The sequence below is a fragment of the Lipophrys pholis genome (genome assembly GCF_963383615.2).
Source record: "Lipophrys pholis genome assembly, chromosome: 14".
Lineage (NCBI taxonomy): Eukaryota > Metazoa > Chordata > Actinopteri > Blenniiformes > Blenniidae > Lipophrys > Lipophrys pholis.
The window spans coordinates 7,611,437-7,629,223 of record NC_137633.1 but is presented as its reverse complement, the minus strand read 5'-3'; the positions used below and the strand labels follow the sequence as shown (position 1 = coordinate 7,629,223).

At 43.9% G+C, this 17,787-nt stretch overlaps 1 protein-coding gene across 1 annotated transcript; it reads left to right on the top strand.

Annotated features, from left to right (window-relative positions):
• The first annotated feature begins 471 nt into the window (after positions 1 to 471).
• fbxo33 (F-box protein 33) lies at positions 472 to 7,994 on the top strand. Its single transcript, XM_080479290.1, has 6 exons — positions 472 to 2,151; positions 5,088 to 5,198; positions 6,136 to 6,296; positions 6,377 to 6,585; positions 6,737 to 7,034; positions 7,625 to 7,994. Exons 1-6 carry the CDS (start codon positions 1,715 to 1,717, stop codon positions 7,888 to 7,890), a joined length of 1,482 nt encoding a protein of 493 aa, XP_080335416.1. The 5' UTR covers positions 472 to 1,714; the 3' UTR covers positions 7,891 to 7,994.
• Positions 7,995 to 17,787: the final 9,793 nt, after the last annotated feature.

The following is a 17,787-nucleotide window of genomic DNA, read 5'->3' as shown; positions in this document are numbered from 1 at the left end:
TTTTGTTGATGTTGGGACTGTCACTTTTTTTTTTTGTTCTGTCTCAGGAGTAACAAAAGAGTTCACTAACGTCTTTGTGTTGTTGTTGTTACCACTATTGTCCACTGGGTGGAGCTGCTCTCAAAGAGAAATAATGCCAGTGGCCTTTGTCCTCAATGCGAAAGTGAATTGTGTGCAGTGGTCATTAAAGACATCCAATGACGAGACTTTCAAAATGTTTGTTATACTTCTCCAATTCCAAAACGTTGGTAGACTAAAGGAATAAAACTGTCAAAAAAAACTGACCAAAATAATGACGGCTTCATCAATCTTGCTTTAAAACTTCACACATTCATTAGTGTACATGCAACTGGAACAAGTCCTTTTTATTATTATTAACATATTGTTCCATATGATAAAGCTTCCTGAAAAATATAAATTATTGTAGTTATTTTTCTAAGGAAAAAATATTCAAAATAGAGCATAGACAGCATACCAAGTTTAAGGTCAGAGGTTCAGTCATCGCATGAAAATATAAACTCATTCAAATGTCAAAACATTTTAAAATTGATAGAACTCAGATATAAGACTGATATAAGAAATTGAAGGTTATCCATCACCAACAACACATATTTAAGTCTCAGGTGCAGTGAGGCGCACCTATAAGATTTCTTATCAACAAAGCTGAGTTTAACATTTGACCTCACCAAAATTAAAAGTTTTGTGTTGTTATTGTGCTTTTTATTTGCAGTGGTAGAGACACTGGCCCAAGTCTTTACCACAGCATCCACCACCACAACATCATTGTGAACGTCATAAGCAAACTGAAGACAACAGATAAAAAATAAGCCTAAAGAAGATTTGCCATCTCTCAAAACTGGGGTATGTCATAGTAAATTACAATTTTCTAACATCTGTTGACATCCTTAGGCAATAAAGGAGAATTTGTTAACGATGGTTAGATTTTAAACCATTACTTTTAAAAGCAAAAACACTGGTCCTGTTACAGATTTGGAAGCCTATTTCATAATTTCATGTTAATCAAATGCACATATACATCAAATCTCAAATGAATGACAACAAAAGGAAAATATTTGCAAACATCTGTACAGACGGTCTGTTTTGTATGCATGTGCATGCATACACAAATAAAAAGAAAAACATAGACACACGTGCATAGATCCAGCCAAAAGATGTGTGTTTGAATGTATAACAACTGAACAGATCGGGGTATGAAGTGAAGGGGGTGTGTCCGCATACAGTTCCAGCTCCAAAATAAATAAAAAAAATCACGTGTTGGCTCCAGTATTTCTCCCCATGCGCCAAACAGCGCCCTCCCGCGGTGTACGCCTGCATGGCAAAAATAACGGCGGCTCCCGACGAAACCATTCACTCGAAAAGGTCTAGAGAGCACAAAATATGACTGAAATATCACAACAATGTCATGATATTTAGATATAAAATTAGTTTTAAAATAAATGTAGCTAGTAACCAATGTCCTACCAGTGATCATTTTATGATGCACATGGAAATTGTTATAGTCATACCCCCGTGTTCCCTGGCAGTGGTGCACCCCAATAGTATTCAAGGCAAGCCTGAAAAAAAAATCGTTTGTTTTCACGGTGAGGGGAGGGAGCGCCGTCGACACCAACCGCCGCAGCATCCACTTTTACAACAGTTTGGCTTTTATTTGACGCCTGGTTGGTGTCCCGACAGCAGCTTTGTTTAGCTCGCCATGGCTCTGTGCGCGGGTGTCGGAGCCATGGCTTTGCCCAGCGAGCTTATCGTCCACATATTCTCCTTTCTGTCCGACCGAGACAAGCTCCGGGCCTCGGCCGTGTGCTCGCGGTGGAGGGAGTGCCTGTTCTACCCCGCTCTGTGGGCCGAGCTCAAACTGCGGATAGGCGGCGGCGGCTCCAGCTCCAGCTCCGATGAGACCCCGAAGCTGGAGTTCCTCATGCGGAAGTTTGGCTCCTTCGTGCGGGAGTTGCAACTGGAACTCGCGCCGGTGGAGGGCAACCCCGGCACCTTGAACAGCGACCCGTCGTCCGCCAGGATGGATCAGCCTCCCGGCACCGACGGCGACCCGCAGCTTTCGGAACGATGGAGGGACGCCATGGCCACCTACTTGGACCGGGTGTTGTGCGTGTTCTCCAGCATCAAAAACAACAGGTAGCGAGAATTCTACCAACTCCTTCGCGTCCCCTGTGCGTTTTTGTTGTTATTTAGTTCCCCGTCTCGGTGTGACACGCTCCCTTGTTGCTGATTGTTCACCTCTTGCGTGGTGCGTCGCAGCGAGCTAGCTTAGTTAGCTACAAACAAACCAGGCTTTAGGAGTTACGTAATCGTGTCACGTCTTTGCGGCGAAGCCAGCCGCGTGTATCCATCTTCATTTATTTAAAAGTGCATCGTCGCTTTTTGTCCGTGACACCTCGGCGATGTTTGCTGGAGGTGATCTTCGGGGTCAGGCCAGACAAACGGCTGGTCGGCGCTTTCTTTTGTTGCCGCCCTCTATTTTCCAGGTTACATTACTCCGACCATGCCAGCTGATACAATGCAACGCTGCTGCGGGCTACGGAACGCTTTGTTTGGGGCCCTGACCTGCTGATATCAGCACTGACACACACGTATACTGTTTATGTGGAGGTATATTTAGCTCTGGCATGCTTTTGCACGCTTCAGGATATACGAGCAGCGTGCATTAAATATGACTTGGGGAATGTGTGCGGTAGGAGCTGCTGTTGGTGAAAAAATAAGGGGGAACGGTGACTATTGCCAGTTTCACCTTCTACAGTTTTCTCCATTGTCTGCAATGCTTTGTTGTATTGTAATACCTCTCATTGATAGTGTTCCTGTCTCAGTTCTATTGAATTCTCTTCTGTCTCCTCAATTCTACTGTTCAAACATCTTAACACCCCCCCCCCTCCCCTTCCAGGCAGCACATATTTGTTCTCAATTGGTTGGTGTATTTATGCTTCAGGCTAAAATCTAATGCTTAAACATTACTGAACAACTTAAATGTTCAATTACAGTGTTCGTTTACTGCCATAATAGAGCCACAAGTGGTTACAATTGTAGATGGTCCAGGTTGATGGTAAGAGCCAGGAATTCTTGTTTTCCTTGATCAAAGTAAATTTAAACTTCTCATTACAGAGGCAGGTTTTGTTGCTGATCCTCAGCTCTCTATCAACATGACCTTCAACAAATAAAAAAGTTAAAAACCCTTTCGTCTCATCTTGACCTTGGCTGTGAGGGCCCTAGATCTAAATCCCAGAAGCGAGCGGAAGGAAAGTGTAAATACTCGACGTGTCTGTGGTGCAAATTACAATGACTGGCAGCCCCTATAAAACTGTGTTGCTGAACAGATCTGTACTTTGAGGAAATTCAAAGTATATGTGGAACAGTTGGTGTCTGCGATTTGTCTTGCAAAAGTCAGATTTCATAAAAGCAAACTTGATAGGATATTTTATGCTTACCCACAGAGAATCTCTGATCCATCCCTTCATGCACAGGCGGACAGAGGAAACTGGTGACGCAGATGAAGGAGTTCTGATTAAAAGACAAACTCCAGAAATGGAATGTGGAATAAATTGTAGTGGCAACACCACAATTTTATTTTCACTTTATATCAGATGTCACATTCATTTTGTAATTGGTCACAGCACAATTTTACATGCACTTCTTCCACACTCATGAGCAATGGAGAACTTATACTTGTAAAAACCGAGTTTTGCAGTTGCTTTATCTTATATGAGGTCATGAAATAAATCATGAAAATTTAGTTTTCTTTCAGCAAAGGACAAAGAAATGATGACATGCAACGCTCCTCTTCTATACAGGAAGTGGTTGTATTGAATGTAAGCACTCTACCTGGTGGGTAGTTCTGTTTCACGTGACACTGTACCATATGTGCTTTTGATCTGTTTCTACCGCTTCCGCGAGTGATGCACTAAACTTGCTTGGAGTTTTGTTTGGAGGAACTTTCCACATACCATACTGCGGGCCCGATTATGAGACAATCCTCCGATTTACAAGGCTCATATTTGGAAAAGATAAACATAGAAATGAAAATATTAATTGACTTTTCTGCAATAAAGATAAAGCTCATAGACTTAAGCAAGTATTGGTACGATTATAAAATACAGATAACTTGACATTAACATAGCATGCTTCTCAGGTGTTTCCAGTGACCTATTGAGAACAATACATTATGTGATGCACAACTACAGTATGTCTCTTTTGAAAAGGGTTTTCAGTATTTGGAGATACTATGGAGTGAACTTGGAAAAACTGGACCATTCTGATAAGCACATGAATAAGTTTCAGCCTGCAATTGACAGTTTGACAACAAAGTTGAAGCTTGGTTACGTCTTGATGCATTGGATAGAATAAATATGTCTTTAGTTAAAAAGGAACATCCTGTTTAAATATTTGACAGTCCTTACCCGTGATGCATTAGACGTAGTCAATGATAGATATTAGAAACACAAAACAAATGAGGCTACTTCTCATGTAAACCAGTGATCTGGGCGATATTCATATATACTGTATATATAAGTCTTGGACTTTGTGCACAGTGACCTCAGTGCTCACCTTGACTACATCAACTTTTGGCATACGGTCTGCTGCTTGATCCTCTGCTGCCATTCTATTTTAGGTGCCCGGATATAAAGAGCTTGAGATGGCAGTGCAGCGAAGTGCATGGCTGTCATAATTCTGTACACAGTAGAATGCAACTTGGCAATGTACTGAACTGGGGCCAAATTAGATGGCTTTGAATGGCTTCCTCAGTAGCTGAACGTTTTCTAAATTGTTCAAATGAAGAATCTCAACACTTGCAGTATGCTGTCATTTCTGTTTGGGGTTAAAATAGACACAAACCCTGCTGCATTAATGACATAAATAAGTGTTTACAGAACGTGTTGCACACCCTTCAGATCATAACAGTGTTGTGAAGGGTGGGAACTCTGGTGAGATGAGAGGGAGAGATAGTATACGGGTGATTTGGGAATGTCATAGCACGCTCATGTTTTCCCGTCACGGGGACGTGTTCATTGAATCACTATTGTTCATTACTAACACGGCTCGCTTTCTCTCTGACCCTCTAGAAACCTGCAGAAGCTGAGTCTCTATGGGGACACCTTTATTCTCCAGCAAGAGGGGCTATTAGACAGCTCCAACCTGCACCAAATCCACCAGGGGGACAAAAAGATCAATGAGTGAGCTTCAACATCCAATCATGGTTTCATTTTGTATTTATTTTCCACGTAACAAGAGTGGTTATATAAAACTGCCAGATTGTGGCTGCTTGCATTGTAAAGTACACACTTTTCATAGAGGACCGGAGCACAGATGCAACAAAATACCATGAATCATCTGCAAACTTTGATGTTTGCTGCTGCGTGTGGGCGTGAATCAACACTATTTACAACGGCGTGATGCTCCTAGTCGTTGCTTGGCCATTTATGTACAAAAAAAAAAGGCAAGGCAGAGCACTTATTCTTCAGGTGTGGAGGTTATAGAATGCTTCATGTTCAAGAAAGGAGTGACGGACAATTTGAGCTTTAACACATTGTCCAACTAGAAGTATGTATCGGGGGGTGGTACACGTTGTTCGTGACGGTCTGGATGTGGATGATGATAGGAATGTGTAGTGGCAAGAATCCCTATCACATGATCCGTAGCACAGTGCAGCAGTTATGAGTCATCATGTTTCATCATACTGTAAGCAATATTTCTCACACCGTTCTCCAGGGATCCTTATGATAACAGTGCGAGGGAACCATAGTTGGTCACCATGCCTTTATTTAGATTCACACACACACAAAAGATCACCTTTCTCCCCCAGTGCAGCAGGCTTTACACAGCGTTTTCCCATGTCCTGTCATGTCTGTTCACCTGTTTTCTGTAATGAGCACTTGAACCTAATGAAGTAATTGATAAATGTCACAAGTTACAGGGAAGCGTAGAGAAGACAAATATCATGTGTTTTGTGTTGGTATATGGATCATTGCTATTGCACAGTCCATCATGGCCTAGAGTCAGTGTGTATGTGTCATATTGAAGTTGTTCTTATTTATTATTACATTTGTATGAGCTTTGTATTGGCTATATGATATTCAAAGTGTATTTGCCCTTCCTTGCTGCTCTCAACAGAATCCAGCAGCTGTTCATGGAGCTGCTGTCTAACAGCAGGCAGCTCAAGTGGTTGTCCTGTAGTTTTATGCTGGGACTGGTCACTCCTTGCTCTTTAGCCTGCCTGTCAAACCCTTCTGCTGAGAGTCTGCAACACCTGAGTTTACTGGACCACCAGCTGGGTTGGTATTTCACCACTACGTCATGTTTTGACTGATTTAAGAATCATCTGTAAGCTGACTCTGTTGCAACCCCCCCCCAGGCCCCCTCATCTCGCCATCGGAGTTGGATCGTCTCTCCAACCTGCATTCACTGGCTATGGATTTCTCTGACTTTACGTCCGAGTTGTGTGGCCTGCTGGCTTCTCCACGCCGAACACCACTGCACCGCCTCTCTCTGCTGCTCAACGGCGCTGCGCTGGAGTTCAAAGCATTAGAGGGGACGGCTACAGAGGATGACTGGAAGGCTCTGGTAAACTGACAAGCTGTGATTGGCTTTGATGACAAATGGTCGTTGGAATGCTTTTTTATATTAATTGTTTGAATATTTGTGACTGTTTATTGAATAATTACAAGTTGTAGTTACCTTTGAGTATATTTTTTTTTTCCCGAATTCTCCTCAGGTGCGTGTGAGTGCCAACCTGCGAGTATACATCATGGCCCTGGAGGTGGACAGCTCTGAGCTCCTCCGGCTCCTCAAGCCGAGCCTCCCCCTGGAGCGTCTTCATCTCGACAGCTACAGCACTCTTGTGACTGACGCCACACTGGAGCTCATCTCTCAGCAGTACAACAAAACGCTGACCCACTTCCTGCTCCTGAAGGATGGCCCGGATTTCCCCGACCTCAATGTCAATCGCAACGAGGACCCGCTGGTTCTGTTGGCATGGAGATGCACTCAGCTGGCTGTACTGGTGATACACGGTGAGTTAGGCTTGATGGTTTTTGTTTTGTTTTTTTCAAATTTTGATCACAGTTGTATCATGATCTGGATGACCGAGGGTCTTCAGACAGGGCCTGTGTTGATACAACTATACGATGGTGCATACAAGAGAATTTAGCAATGCAGGATTGTCTGGAATAATCAAGAGGTTTAGACTACAGCAAAATTAAAGACTTTGGAACTGTTTGGCTGCTTTGTAGTCATGGTACTAAAAAAAGCCTGTACGTTCTTCAACCAAAAGATTCTTCCTCCCCAGAAGATTAGAATATATTGGAGATAAAATCCATTTGATTACCAATACGCATGTAACTGTATCTGTGTGTTGTTTCTCTCAGTACTATGTCCATATACTGTAGGCCAGGTGTATCTATGGTTGTGGTCCCGTGGTTGTGGAAAGCCCCTGTCTTGTATGTTTTAGAGCGCCTTTATTGAGCTTTCTTAGGAGCTTGGTGAAGACATGGTTATTAGATTCACATGGGTTAATGCAGGCAGACATCTAGAATATGCAGGACATCTCCCCAAGACCAAGTTTGGGAAACTGATTTCCTGTCTGAATTCTGTCTCTCCACAGGTTACACTGTGTGGTCCCATAACTTGGTGGCTATCTCTCGACTGCGAGGCTCCAGCCTCCGTGTCCTGACCGTCTCCGAGGAGAGCATCGACTTTGACCCGGACCAGTCGCTGTACATGGAAGGCGACCCGGTCCACAACTTGGTCAAGGAGGTTTCGCTGGGCCTCGGCCGTGTCTGGCACCCCTGCCTGGATTCCAGCCTGGTTTTGTCTGAACCCACCCAGCACTTCCACCGTGAGCTGCACGCCTTCAGCATGGGCATGTAGACCAGGGACGCCGAACCCGTCACATCACAGCCAAAAAAATCCGTTCAGACCAGGCCAGGCCACATCAGCCAATCCCGGGTGAAGTTAGACCTGTGAAAGAGACCAAAATCAGAAAAGAGCAGAAAATGGAAAGTAGATTCTACAACCATTTGTAGATTACATTTATTTGGAGTGACTAGTAGATTTTTATTTTCATTTTTATTTCTTTCACAGGGATTTTAGCACATGACATTGTACCATTGACCAACTGATCCCCTGTGGGCTTTGTTTAGTTTTGCTTCACCCTCAACATTAGATATCAGAACTATATTTAGCAAGTCAAAACTGTGGGTTTGTGATCTGACAACGGGGATGAGCAGGTTTTATTCAGTCTGCTGAAAAGGGTCACCAATGGTTCTGCCTGGTCTGCCTTGGTCTGGTCTGGTCTGGTCCGGTCTTGTGGCCCACAAGTATTCAGAGCTCTCTCCTTCACCTTAATAACCTCCAGAGCCTCTGTATAAGTGTAAGCTTGAGTTGTTTCCTGGTTGTCTTTTTTTTTTTTTTTTTTTTTTTTTTCTTCTTCTTCTTTTTTTTTTTCATTCGATTGTGTTCCATCTCTCTCTGCTCTGTGTATAATGTTTTTTTCCTTCGTGGTGTTTCCCTCGCCTGTAATGGCTTTGTGTGTATTTAAAATCCAGATATATTATTATCCTGCTCACAGCTAGAACCGAACAGGCAGGCAGATAGAGTGATGGACTAGTAGGATTTGAGAGACGGTGTGTGTTCAGACTCAAGCTATTAACTTTAGTTGCAACAGGTTATTTAGTTTTGTTTTTAGACGTTTGTTCTGTGTTGGCCTGCACCACTCTTGCAAAAGCTGGAGCTCGTGAGGTAACCAATCACTGAATTCCTCGGTAACACATCCATAGTTGCTGCTTTGTTGCTCTGAAGGAGAGCCTTGTGCACTTGTCCACTCGTTGGCAAGCCTTTTACCAGCAGGGTGGGGATTTCCACTATAAGATGGCTGACCGTGGCTGGTGCCAATCAGTTTTTTTTATTGCAGTTTAAAGCAACAGTCAGATCAGCATCACTACAACTTGAGGTCATCATTGAAGAGCATGGTTTCTCAAAAGCCAAAGGGTCTCAATAAGGTTCCCACTCGCTTGGTACTTGTATCGCTATGTGGTCTGCAAAGATCCTAAAACTTACCTAGTGAGCGAAACGGGATGACATTTACGGCCCTACAGTTTCCTCGGTGACTCATCAGATCACATAGTTGAATATCTCCTTTATTATCAAACAACCCGACTGCATTTATTACCTTGGAGCACCTTACCAACGGTTTTGTGGAGAATATTGTTACATGCTTGGTTGATATTTTTGTGGAAAACCTTGCCGGTCGTGTAACCAGGAAGCCTCATCTTCCAACTGGCATTCCGAGCCAAACTCATCAAAATCAGCATTCAACCCACCACAGCGGAACGCATCATGACTGATTTCGGCTGTTTTAATATTCTCGATGTGCATTTCTTCCTCTCTATTATCCACTGGACTTTTGTGTGAAAATTGCGTCGTTTGTTTTCCCCAATACGTTTCCGTATAGCGTGCTGACATGAGAGCATCAAAAGGGGAAGTGACGTCAAATGAGAGGGAGTAGTTGGGAGTGTGCGCCACAACGGAGATGACCTAGTCATCATCCAAGAGGCTTGCGTAGAAATAAAGAGAAGAGCGTTTCACTATGGATAATGCCATATTTAGGCTTGTGCGTTTCGAGACATTTTTGCAACTGCTTCCAAGCTTGTTGAGGTCATGCAAAGACCTTGAATACCAGCACTGTAGGCAGCATCCAGTTTTTCTCATCCGAAATGAGAAGGGCGCACTGAATGTAACTCGTCTCACACCTCCTTCTGCTGGCCGGTCGGTTTGCCTTTTTCTTCCATGGGGAAGGGAGCAGTTTAGCTGGATTAGCCATAGAGCATCTCTTGCCCGGACTGAGAGGGAGGTAAATCATTGTAGGATCAAGTGACAGCCAGGGCATGCATGTTTTTAGCTTCTATTTTTTTTTTTTTTTCCCCCTTGAGAAATGGCATCTACAGCACAACAAGATTTCGGGTCTCATGTTGAAAGGTTCTTCTCTGTCAGTCTCAGGTAGGATTTTACCATCACTCTGACCAAGACGGTGATGCTGGTGATGTTGCATCAGACGTGCAAAACAATCATTTAAAATGAGAAATTGTTTTGTTGTATTTCTTGTTTGTTGTTTTTTTTTTTTAAGGTTCCTCTTGAGTCACAGTTGCCTTCGAAACAGCCCCTTGTTTTCTGCATGAGGTTGTCTTTGTCGATATTTGTCTTGCCATCTTAGAAACCCTTGCTTACCCTCAGTTAGAGGGTTTGCAAACCTAATCATACATTTGTTTTCAAAGATTAAGGTTGACCAAGACTAAAGAATGATGGCAAGGCCAAGCTGCTCATTGCACGTGTTTTATATCTTTAGATGTTGATGGATGGGAGACCAGAGAGTGGCTGGTGGAAAAACAAAATCGATGCTGTCAAAGGCAGACGTGCTTCTCGTCATTGATGCGGGATCTGGTGGTCGGAGGTTTTCTGATGGGGGAGGGGGAAACGATGTCTGCCTGGAACAGCAGATTTCGTCTGACAGAGCCTGTCCCTCAATCATTTACAAATGCCAGGCTCCGTTTGAGTCCCTCTCTTCTCGTAAACCCAGTGAATGTCTTTCATCCGAGCACGCCGTGTTTTAAGGCTCAGCGCAGGTCCTACCGGCCATAGGTTTTAGACCACTACAAGCACCATCACTCAATGAGTGGACCTCTTGCGGTAAATGTTGCCACTGCTGAGGCGATCCGGCAGCTGGGTCCAACAAAAGATTTTCCCTGAGCTCAAAATCAAAAGTCGAGTTTGGGAAACGAGCCATCGTCGGAAAAGTTTCTCCCCCAAACGGCGCCGGCTCCTCTGCTGTCGCGTTGACTCCACGGCTCGTGAAAATGGCTCTCCTGACTGTGAAGGTCCGTCTTAAAGGCCGTAGTTTACCAGGTCGCGTCGTCCATTACTCTTTGATGTGGAACCAGCATCATTCAACATGCCAGCACTTTGCTAGCGTCGGAACAAATGTGTTCCTGGTGAGAGGCCTGCTGTTACCAAACATTTGCTCATCTGTTACAGGACCTTGACTGGGTTAGCCGTGATAATCCCTCAAATCCTTGGTTCATATCTCAGGATTAAAGCACTTTGGTACCAAGAGTTTCTTTTCGAGGCTGCCTGTGTATGCATATCGCTGTACACTCGGATGGGACAGAAATACCAACATAACATGTTCAGACCAAACACGTGTTGGTTTTTCTTTGGGTTTTTTTTTATCCTCGCTTCCCTCTCCCCTCTTCCTCTTTTCTCTACCACCTCTTTTATGTGATGCATCTCACCACTTTTGTCGTTTGTGTAGATTTCAAGGATGAAAATCAAGTGTTTATTTTAGTGGAATGTAATGTCAAACTAGATAGTCGACTCAGCTACAAGTAGATTTTAAGAAACTTTTTTTTTTTTTTTTTTAAAGCTAGTTTTTCATGTTTAACCACCCAGATGTTACCTCGTCCACCGTAGAGGTCGGACAAGGCTGTTTGGATTGTCAAAGCCGCACATGTGGCTGCAGGTTTTTTTGGCGAGAATTCGAGGAGAAGTCCAGGTTTACATCTCTTAATAACTGAGCCAAAATATAAAGTCAATTTCAAGATATCCAATCACACGGTGGACGATGTACGTTAAGTGAGAAAAATGGATTTTCTTTTGTTTGTCCAAGAAGGATTGATGCTGTCACATTGGGGAGAAATTGAAATTCAATTTTGCTCAATTTGAAAACATTTAGCGATCATTTCAAATTGACAGCAGAGCTAACTCAGAACCTAGAAACACACAATGGTGAGTGTGAGAAAGAGAAGGAGCTTTACAGGTCGAGCAGCTGTTCGGTCTCTCTGGCTGGCTGTATTGACTGCATCTTTTTTTCTTTTTTTTTTTAAATCGAGACTTTATTTTTGTAGTCACACAGATCTTAATGTCTGCGATTTAACCTTATTCTCAACTTCTAGATATTTTTTCAAGATAACATTTCAGCATATATTTTATTTTTTCCTCAGTAGTTTGACTCAGTTGTGCAATGTTTTTACTTTTTTCTCGATATTTAAACTTTATTTTTACAATAAAAGTTGGTGGGGGGGGGGGGGGGGGGGTTACTCCTCCTCCCGACGCCCGATCACTCCGTGGCATCACACAGACGGTGCGAGACAAAGCTCTGCCTGGTGAGGTAGCGCAGACAGGGGATTGACAAATTGACCAGTGGAGGAGGGGGGGGAGATGACCTTTCCCTGATCCCTCTGCGTCGTAGCCAGTAGCTAAATATCGAGCCATCTCGTGCCTGAAACTTCGGGAGTCTCACTGCTTTCCAAACCCCGTGGTTGTACCACAGATGATGTAACAGAGGAACGTTGCAAGATTTTTTTTTAGCACTGGTCTGTTAATTTCTTTCATAGCATGTCAACATTTTCTGGCAAGCCTTTTGTGTTATGAGCATGGTGCCGCGCATACCGGCGCGTGCAGCTCGTGTGTCTGTGTGGACAGTTGAGGTGTGGCGGTACAGGGCATGTTCATATTCAGCAGTGCAGTCTCATTGATATCGCAGCCAGATTTAGGACGTTCTCAGGGTACAATCGGTTTTCACAAAGCAGCAGGCGGAAGATGAAACGTTACAGTAGCTCAGGCCTCCAGCTTGTTCACATGAAGATCACTGGATCTGGTTTACTCTCTCCGTGTGTTGTAAGCTGCCAAAGACCACAGTGGAATGAACTTGACTTAGACACAGGCCTGCATGAAATGCCCATGGATGTCGACACTCGTGCTGAAGGCTGGTCCACGACCCTTTTCTCATCCAGCACGTCACATGGCCGGACCGCACAGGTGTGACCTGGAGTTTTTGCATGTGTGGGTTTGTTGTCGGGCATTTATTTACAGTGTGTCACTGATATGGGTGAGCTGCGTCGCATGTCTCGTAGAGCATTGCCAAACTCTTCCCTCTGTATGACGCTCAGGGTCTACAGCGCATGTCGCTGGGGGCTCCGCAGACCAAAGCCTGGCCTGTCCAGTACACGTGCGCTGCAGTCTAACCAAGTCTTAAAGCGAACAGATCCGAGGCCTCCTCCCTTCTTTTACTCTCGTTTCCTTTGCCGATTTCACTGAGAGGAGTGAGTGAATATAAAAGGAGGACGTAGAGCACGTCAGGGATTCAAACATTCCCACACCTGCTTCCAGAGGCGGGTTTGTAATGAGACGGCAGCTTCCACAGCTCGAGACAAAGGCCGGCGTGTGTCAATGTGTGTGTACAGCCAAGGCTTTACTGGGAAGTGCTTAGTGATTCTGTAATGTGCTGCGCTGCTAGAGGCAAGACACGGGACATTCCAGGCCTTCAGTTTACAATATGGCTACACTGCATACACGGATATAGTCTATTTTTTGGGGAGGGGTGAGAGTCGTAGTTGAGTGCTGATGAGTCACACTGGAGTAGCAGCTGGTCTGAGCAGAGCCGAAGTGTGATACCATTAAGAAGTGGCTGGAGGCTGGGTCTCGGCATACTGAGGCCATCTTTTTTTTGGGGGGGGGGGGTTTGTGTCCGGTACACACACAAAAAAAAGCTGTCTGTTAAATATTAATACTAACTACACTCGGATGAGCTAAAAATATCACACAACAGAGTATATTGGTGTGTGTATTTAGGACACAGAGGCCGCAGCACATGGTCACTATGGTTGTAGAGGAGTCTGCGCTGAGTTAACGATTACACAATATGCACACAGATTTTGTAGAGTTTGCCTATGCCATACTGACTGAGTGACACACGGCAAGCAGAGCCTTATTTTATTGCAACCTGCCACAAAAGCGGCAGGTCTGAAGGTGTCGGTTCATCCTTGTTACCAGCAGAGCTGTACACCCATGTGGTTGCAGTGGTTCAGTGGGACCCTTTTGACCTTTGTTGTTCATTTTGTCTGCCCTCCCAATGTGTGTTCATTGACATCATCCTGGATGACAGCAGGACCACTGTGGCCTGATGAACCACTGGATTCACACAGAGCTGGCCTCGAACATGCTCCTTCTCTGACGGTCCACCTCATGTTTAAACTGTTGAGAGGCTCAGGGGTTTCACCTCTCCGTTCCAACACTCCTAATAGCCAATACTAGTGCTGCTGACATGGAGTGGAGCATGAGCGAGTGTTGTTTTGGTACCAAAGCAAGCAGACTGTCAAATCTGCATGACACTCATCAGACATCACTAGTTTCTGTTCCACTTTGATGGCGTACAAACTCAAAGCCAACTCCAGGGTTTGTGCTGTGGACTCTCAGGATGTTTGCAATGTTATGGGAAGTAAACATTTGCATACGGTTTCAGAAAAGAGGTTGTCAGAAGATTATGGGCCTTTCCAGCATCCCCTAAAAGACTTTTCGGGGCCATTTAAAGGGGTCCTATTTGACCTGTATTCAGACTTCCTCTCATATTCTGCTCAAGCTGCTGATGCTTGTGTCACTTTAAAGTCCCTCCCCCTCTTTGGTTCTTCCAGAAAATCTCTCCTCCCAGCACACAGTATCCAGTGCTTGTTATTTGACACCAGCCTCATCATGTCGACGGCTGTCTGGGGGGGGACTCTGTGAGAAATTGACGTCATCCTGCGTGAACGGGGCCGTTGCAGCAACATAAACCGTGAGCATTCTTGTCTTGACGGAGCACTGACCCCCCCCCCCCCCCCGTTTCTCTGGCCGCGTGTGAAAGGAGAACCCCGCAGTGTAACATTGCATGTGTGACCAAAAACTATACACATGATGGGCCCCTTTAAGGTTTCTAAAGGAAAAGAGACGGACAGGGTTTCCTCATCACAATGTTTGAATCGCTTTGTTTTTTGTTTGTTTGTTTTTTTAAGTATTTCAACAGAAAAAACTATGACTAATGCGCAGGCAGGACTGAAGGAGCTTACAGGGAGCTGGACTCGTGCAGGAATGTGAGAAATCTAATAACCATCCTAATGAATTTCAGGAGAAAAACACTGGATGTACACTGCACTGATGTGGATTCAACAGTCGGTGTAGTTGGATGTGTACCCCGGGGGGGGCATGCGGAGAAGAAGTTTGTACACTCCCTTATTCAGTTCCAGCCACAGCTGACACTAAAATCACTTGTCCATCCAGTTTGTGGTGAAGGTCTCGGCACAAACGGGTTATTCAAGGGGGCTGTCGTACACTCCTTGCTCTGTACGGACGGCAGGGCCCAGCCAGCCAACCGGAGCTCTGGTTCACACTGAGACTCGGTGGAGACCTGGACTATATCACAAACCTGACAGATCTTCATGCTCAGTGTCAGCCAGTTATCTTCATTTCCATCTGGGCTCCTGTGGCTCTGATGTTTCTGGCTGGTAAACAAAGTCTTTCTTGTGGAGTCTCGAGAGCCAAACCTCCTAATTAGCCAGGCAGGCTGGCCTGCTGCCCAGTCCAGCCTCACAACTATGCAAGAGGAATGCATATAATCCACGCTCACTGCTTATTCCGTTTTTGTTTTGTTTTTTGTTTTGTTCTTTTCGCAATTTCTTTTCCTCACTGTCACGCAGTAGAAGTGAAGCTGTATTCTAATAAGAACTTGCAATGACAATACTTTGGCCTTATGATGATTTCTGAAACCTTATCGTTTCGTTTGAAGATCTTTATTGATTCTGGTCAGCCAGCCCAGCGACAGCAGCGGTGACGGCGGGCTCACTCTTGGTCTCTGTGAGACTGGCTCGATGGCCCCAAGTTTTATCGTGGTACGAATGTTGTGCATTTGTTTAAAATCAGGACAGTTTGCAATAACAGCAGTCTTACTAGTGGCCACAAAGGGGGCACAAGCAGTGCTGACAGCGCCCGGCTGCGTCTTTAGAAAACCATAGAGGAAGAAATAGAAACTATATAAATAGATATATAAAGTTCACACAGTGCATATTTGTATAGGTCTCAACAATGCATTATCGTGGTATACTCTTATGCAACACATGTCCGGGTTCAATTTCTGAACATGAAGTATAAAATGAAATCACACAGACTTTGTAAATCAGAAGCTATGTTGTTGTGTGTTTTTTTGCAAAAAAAAAAAAAAAATAATGGTTCTACCATCCTCAATGTTGAATATTCTGAGCATAATGTTCCCGTGTGACTGTATTTGGTAAAGTGAGCACATAGCACTGGGTTTTATCTTCTTTCTGTAAGCAGGGAAGCAAACTGTACCCCCAAGCACAGCTGGACAGACTTCAAATGCACCCAACTTCAAAATGCTGCCTTCCAACTCACTGGAGTTGTTCAAGCTTGTCACAAACAAAACGTGGTGCAGTTCCAAATACGCCCTAATGAAGAATCGGTTTCTCAACAGGATGGATTATGGACTTCAGACCAAGCAAAGCCAAACTCCACCCTGAATAATCCCCATTGTGCCCATGTATAAATGCACTTTTATTGAGGATGTGGCTGTCCCTCATTATTGTAGGAAGCTGCTCCTTGAAATCTTCCCAGCTGTTGTTTCGGGGGTCAGTCTGCAGGGAACGAGTCCTCTACCAGCCCAGAGGACCGATTTGATTAAGAACAGTGTTGATCCTTGGGTTTTGTTATGGAGAAACGGAAGGAGGGCGTAGTGCACAACACGCACGTTAAAATAAAATAAAAAACCTCTTAACTGACAAGATGGCGTCCACCTGAGGGGTCAACCTGCCGAATGTTGATTTGAAATAATGTTGAATGAATGCTTCTCTTATTTTAGCCAGTGAATAAAAACTTGAAAATGCCACCTGCCTCCATCGTCTGATTGTTCCTTTACTTGCTAGATTTGGTTTTCATATTCAAACAGTACGACACCTGGGAGTTGCTCTTCTTGGAAAAAGCAGAACACATAGACAACAACACGTTTTTTTACTTGGTAAATCCTTGTATCCGAGGTCACTACAACAATGGACTTTTGATTGGTAATTTTAAAAAAAAAAACTGAAATTCTCAGGCCTTGACTTTCCAAAATACATCGTATCTCACCACCTGTTACTCCTCCCATCTTTCTGGACCATTTCTGCTATGTGGCAAATAAATTCACTGTTTTTAGCATTCACCATTATCTACAAAGATACAGTATGAGGACATGCACGCTGTCTGCTTAGTCTGCAAATAAGATAAGGAATAACTCTGTAGCCAAGGTCATCACTGCTGCATACCACACTTTTCATACAAGCAAGATACACAACAGCCTGCGAATGTTTGAATGTTACACAAACTATTCTCATTGATCTGTTTTGGACTAGTCATGAAGCCAAACCACTTTATGCTCTAATTTCAATAATAAAAACCCCAATGACCATGTACAGACAAAAAAATAACATACTGGGACTTCACTGGTATACTTTCTACCCTGTAACTCGGCCTCAGTGACCAATGGAATGCACTGAGTCACTTTAGACTAAAAACAAAGACCGCGTGGGCAGTTTTTCTGCCTTAAACATTAAAATGTATTTTTTTAAATCACTTAAATGTGTGTTTGACATTTATATTTACATCCTTAGTGTCAAGTGGTGATAAAAGAAATACAAGGCTCACAAAACTAATTGGTTTTAAAGTGGATCATATTATTGCTATGGAGCAAAAGAATGTTCTTTCACTCAGTGGTGTGGGACTGGCAATAGCAACCATAGCAAAATCAATCGAGATGAAATTCAGAAGTACAACAAGCAGCAAAAACAAGCGGTGGTGGTGGTTTTGTAATTGCGGTAAGTTGGCATCTTTTAGTTGCAGTTTGCATCTCTTTGTGAGCATTCTGTCTTTTCTCCGTGCTATTTTACATTTCAGTATAATTATTTTGTCTTCAAT

Excerpts from the sequence above, each read along its gene's own strand:
- fbxo33 (XM_080479290.1), top strand. The coding sequence starts at position 1,715 with ATGGCTCTGTGCGCGGGTGTCGGAGCCATGGCTTTGCCCAGCGAGCTT. Across the intron at positions 2,152-5,087 it reads TCCAGCATCAAAAACAACAG|AAACCTGCAGAAGCTGAGTC; the intron begins GTAGCGAGAATT and ends CTGACCCTCTAG. Across the intron at positions 6,586-6,736 it reads AGGATGACTGGAAGGCTCTG|GTGCGTGTGAGTGCCAACCT; the intron begins GTAAACTGACAA and ends AATTCTCCTCAG.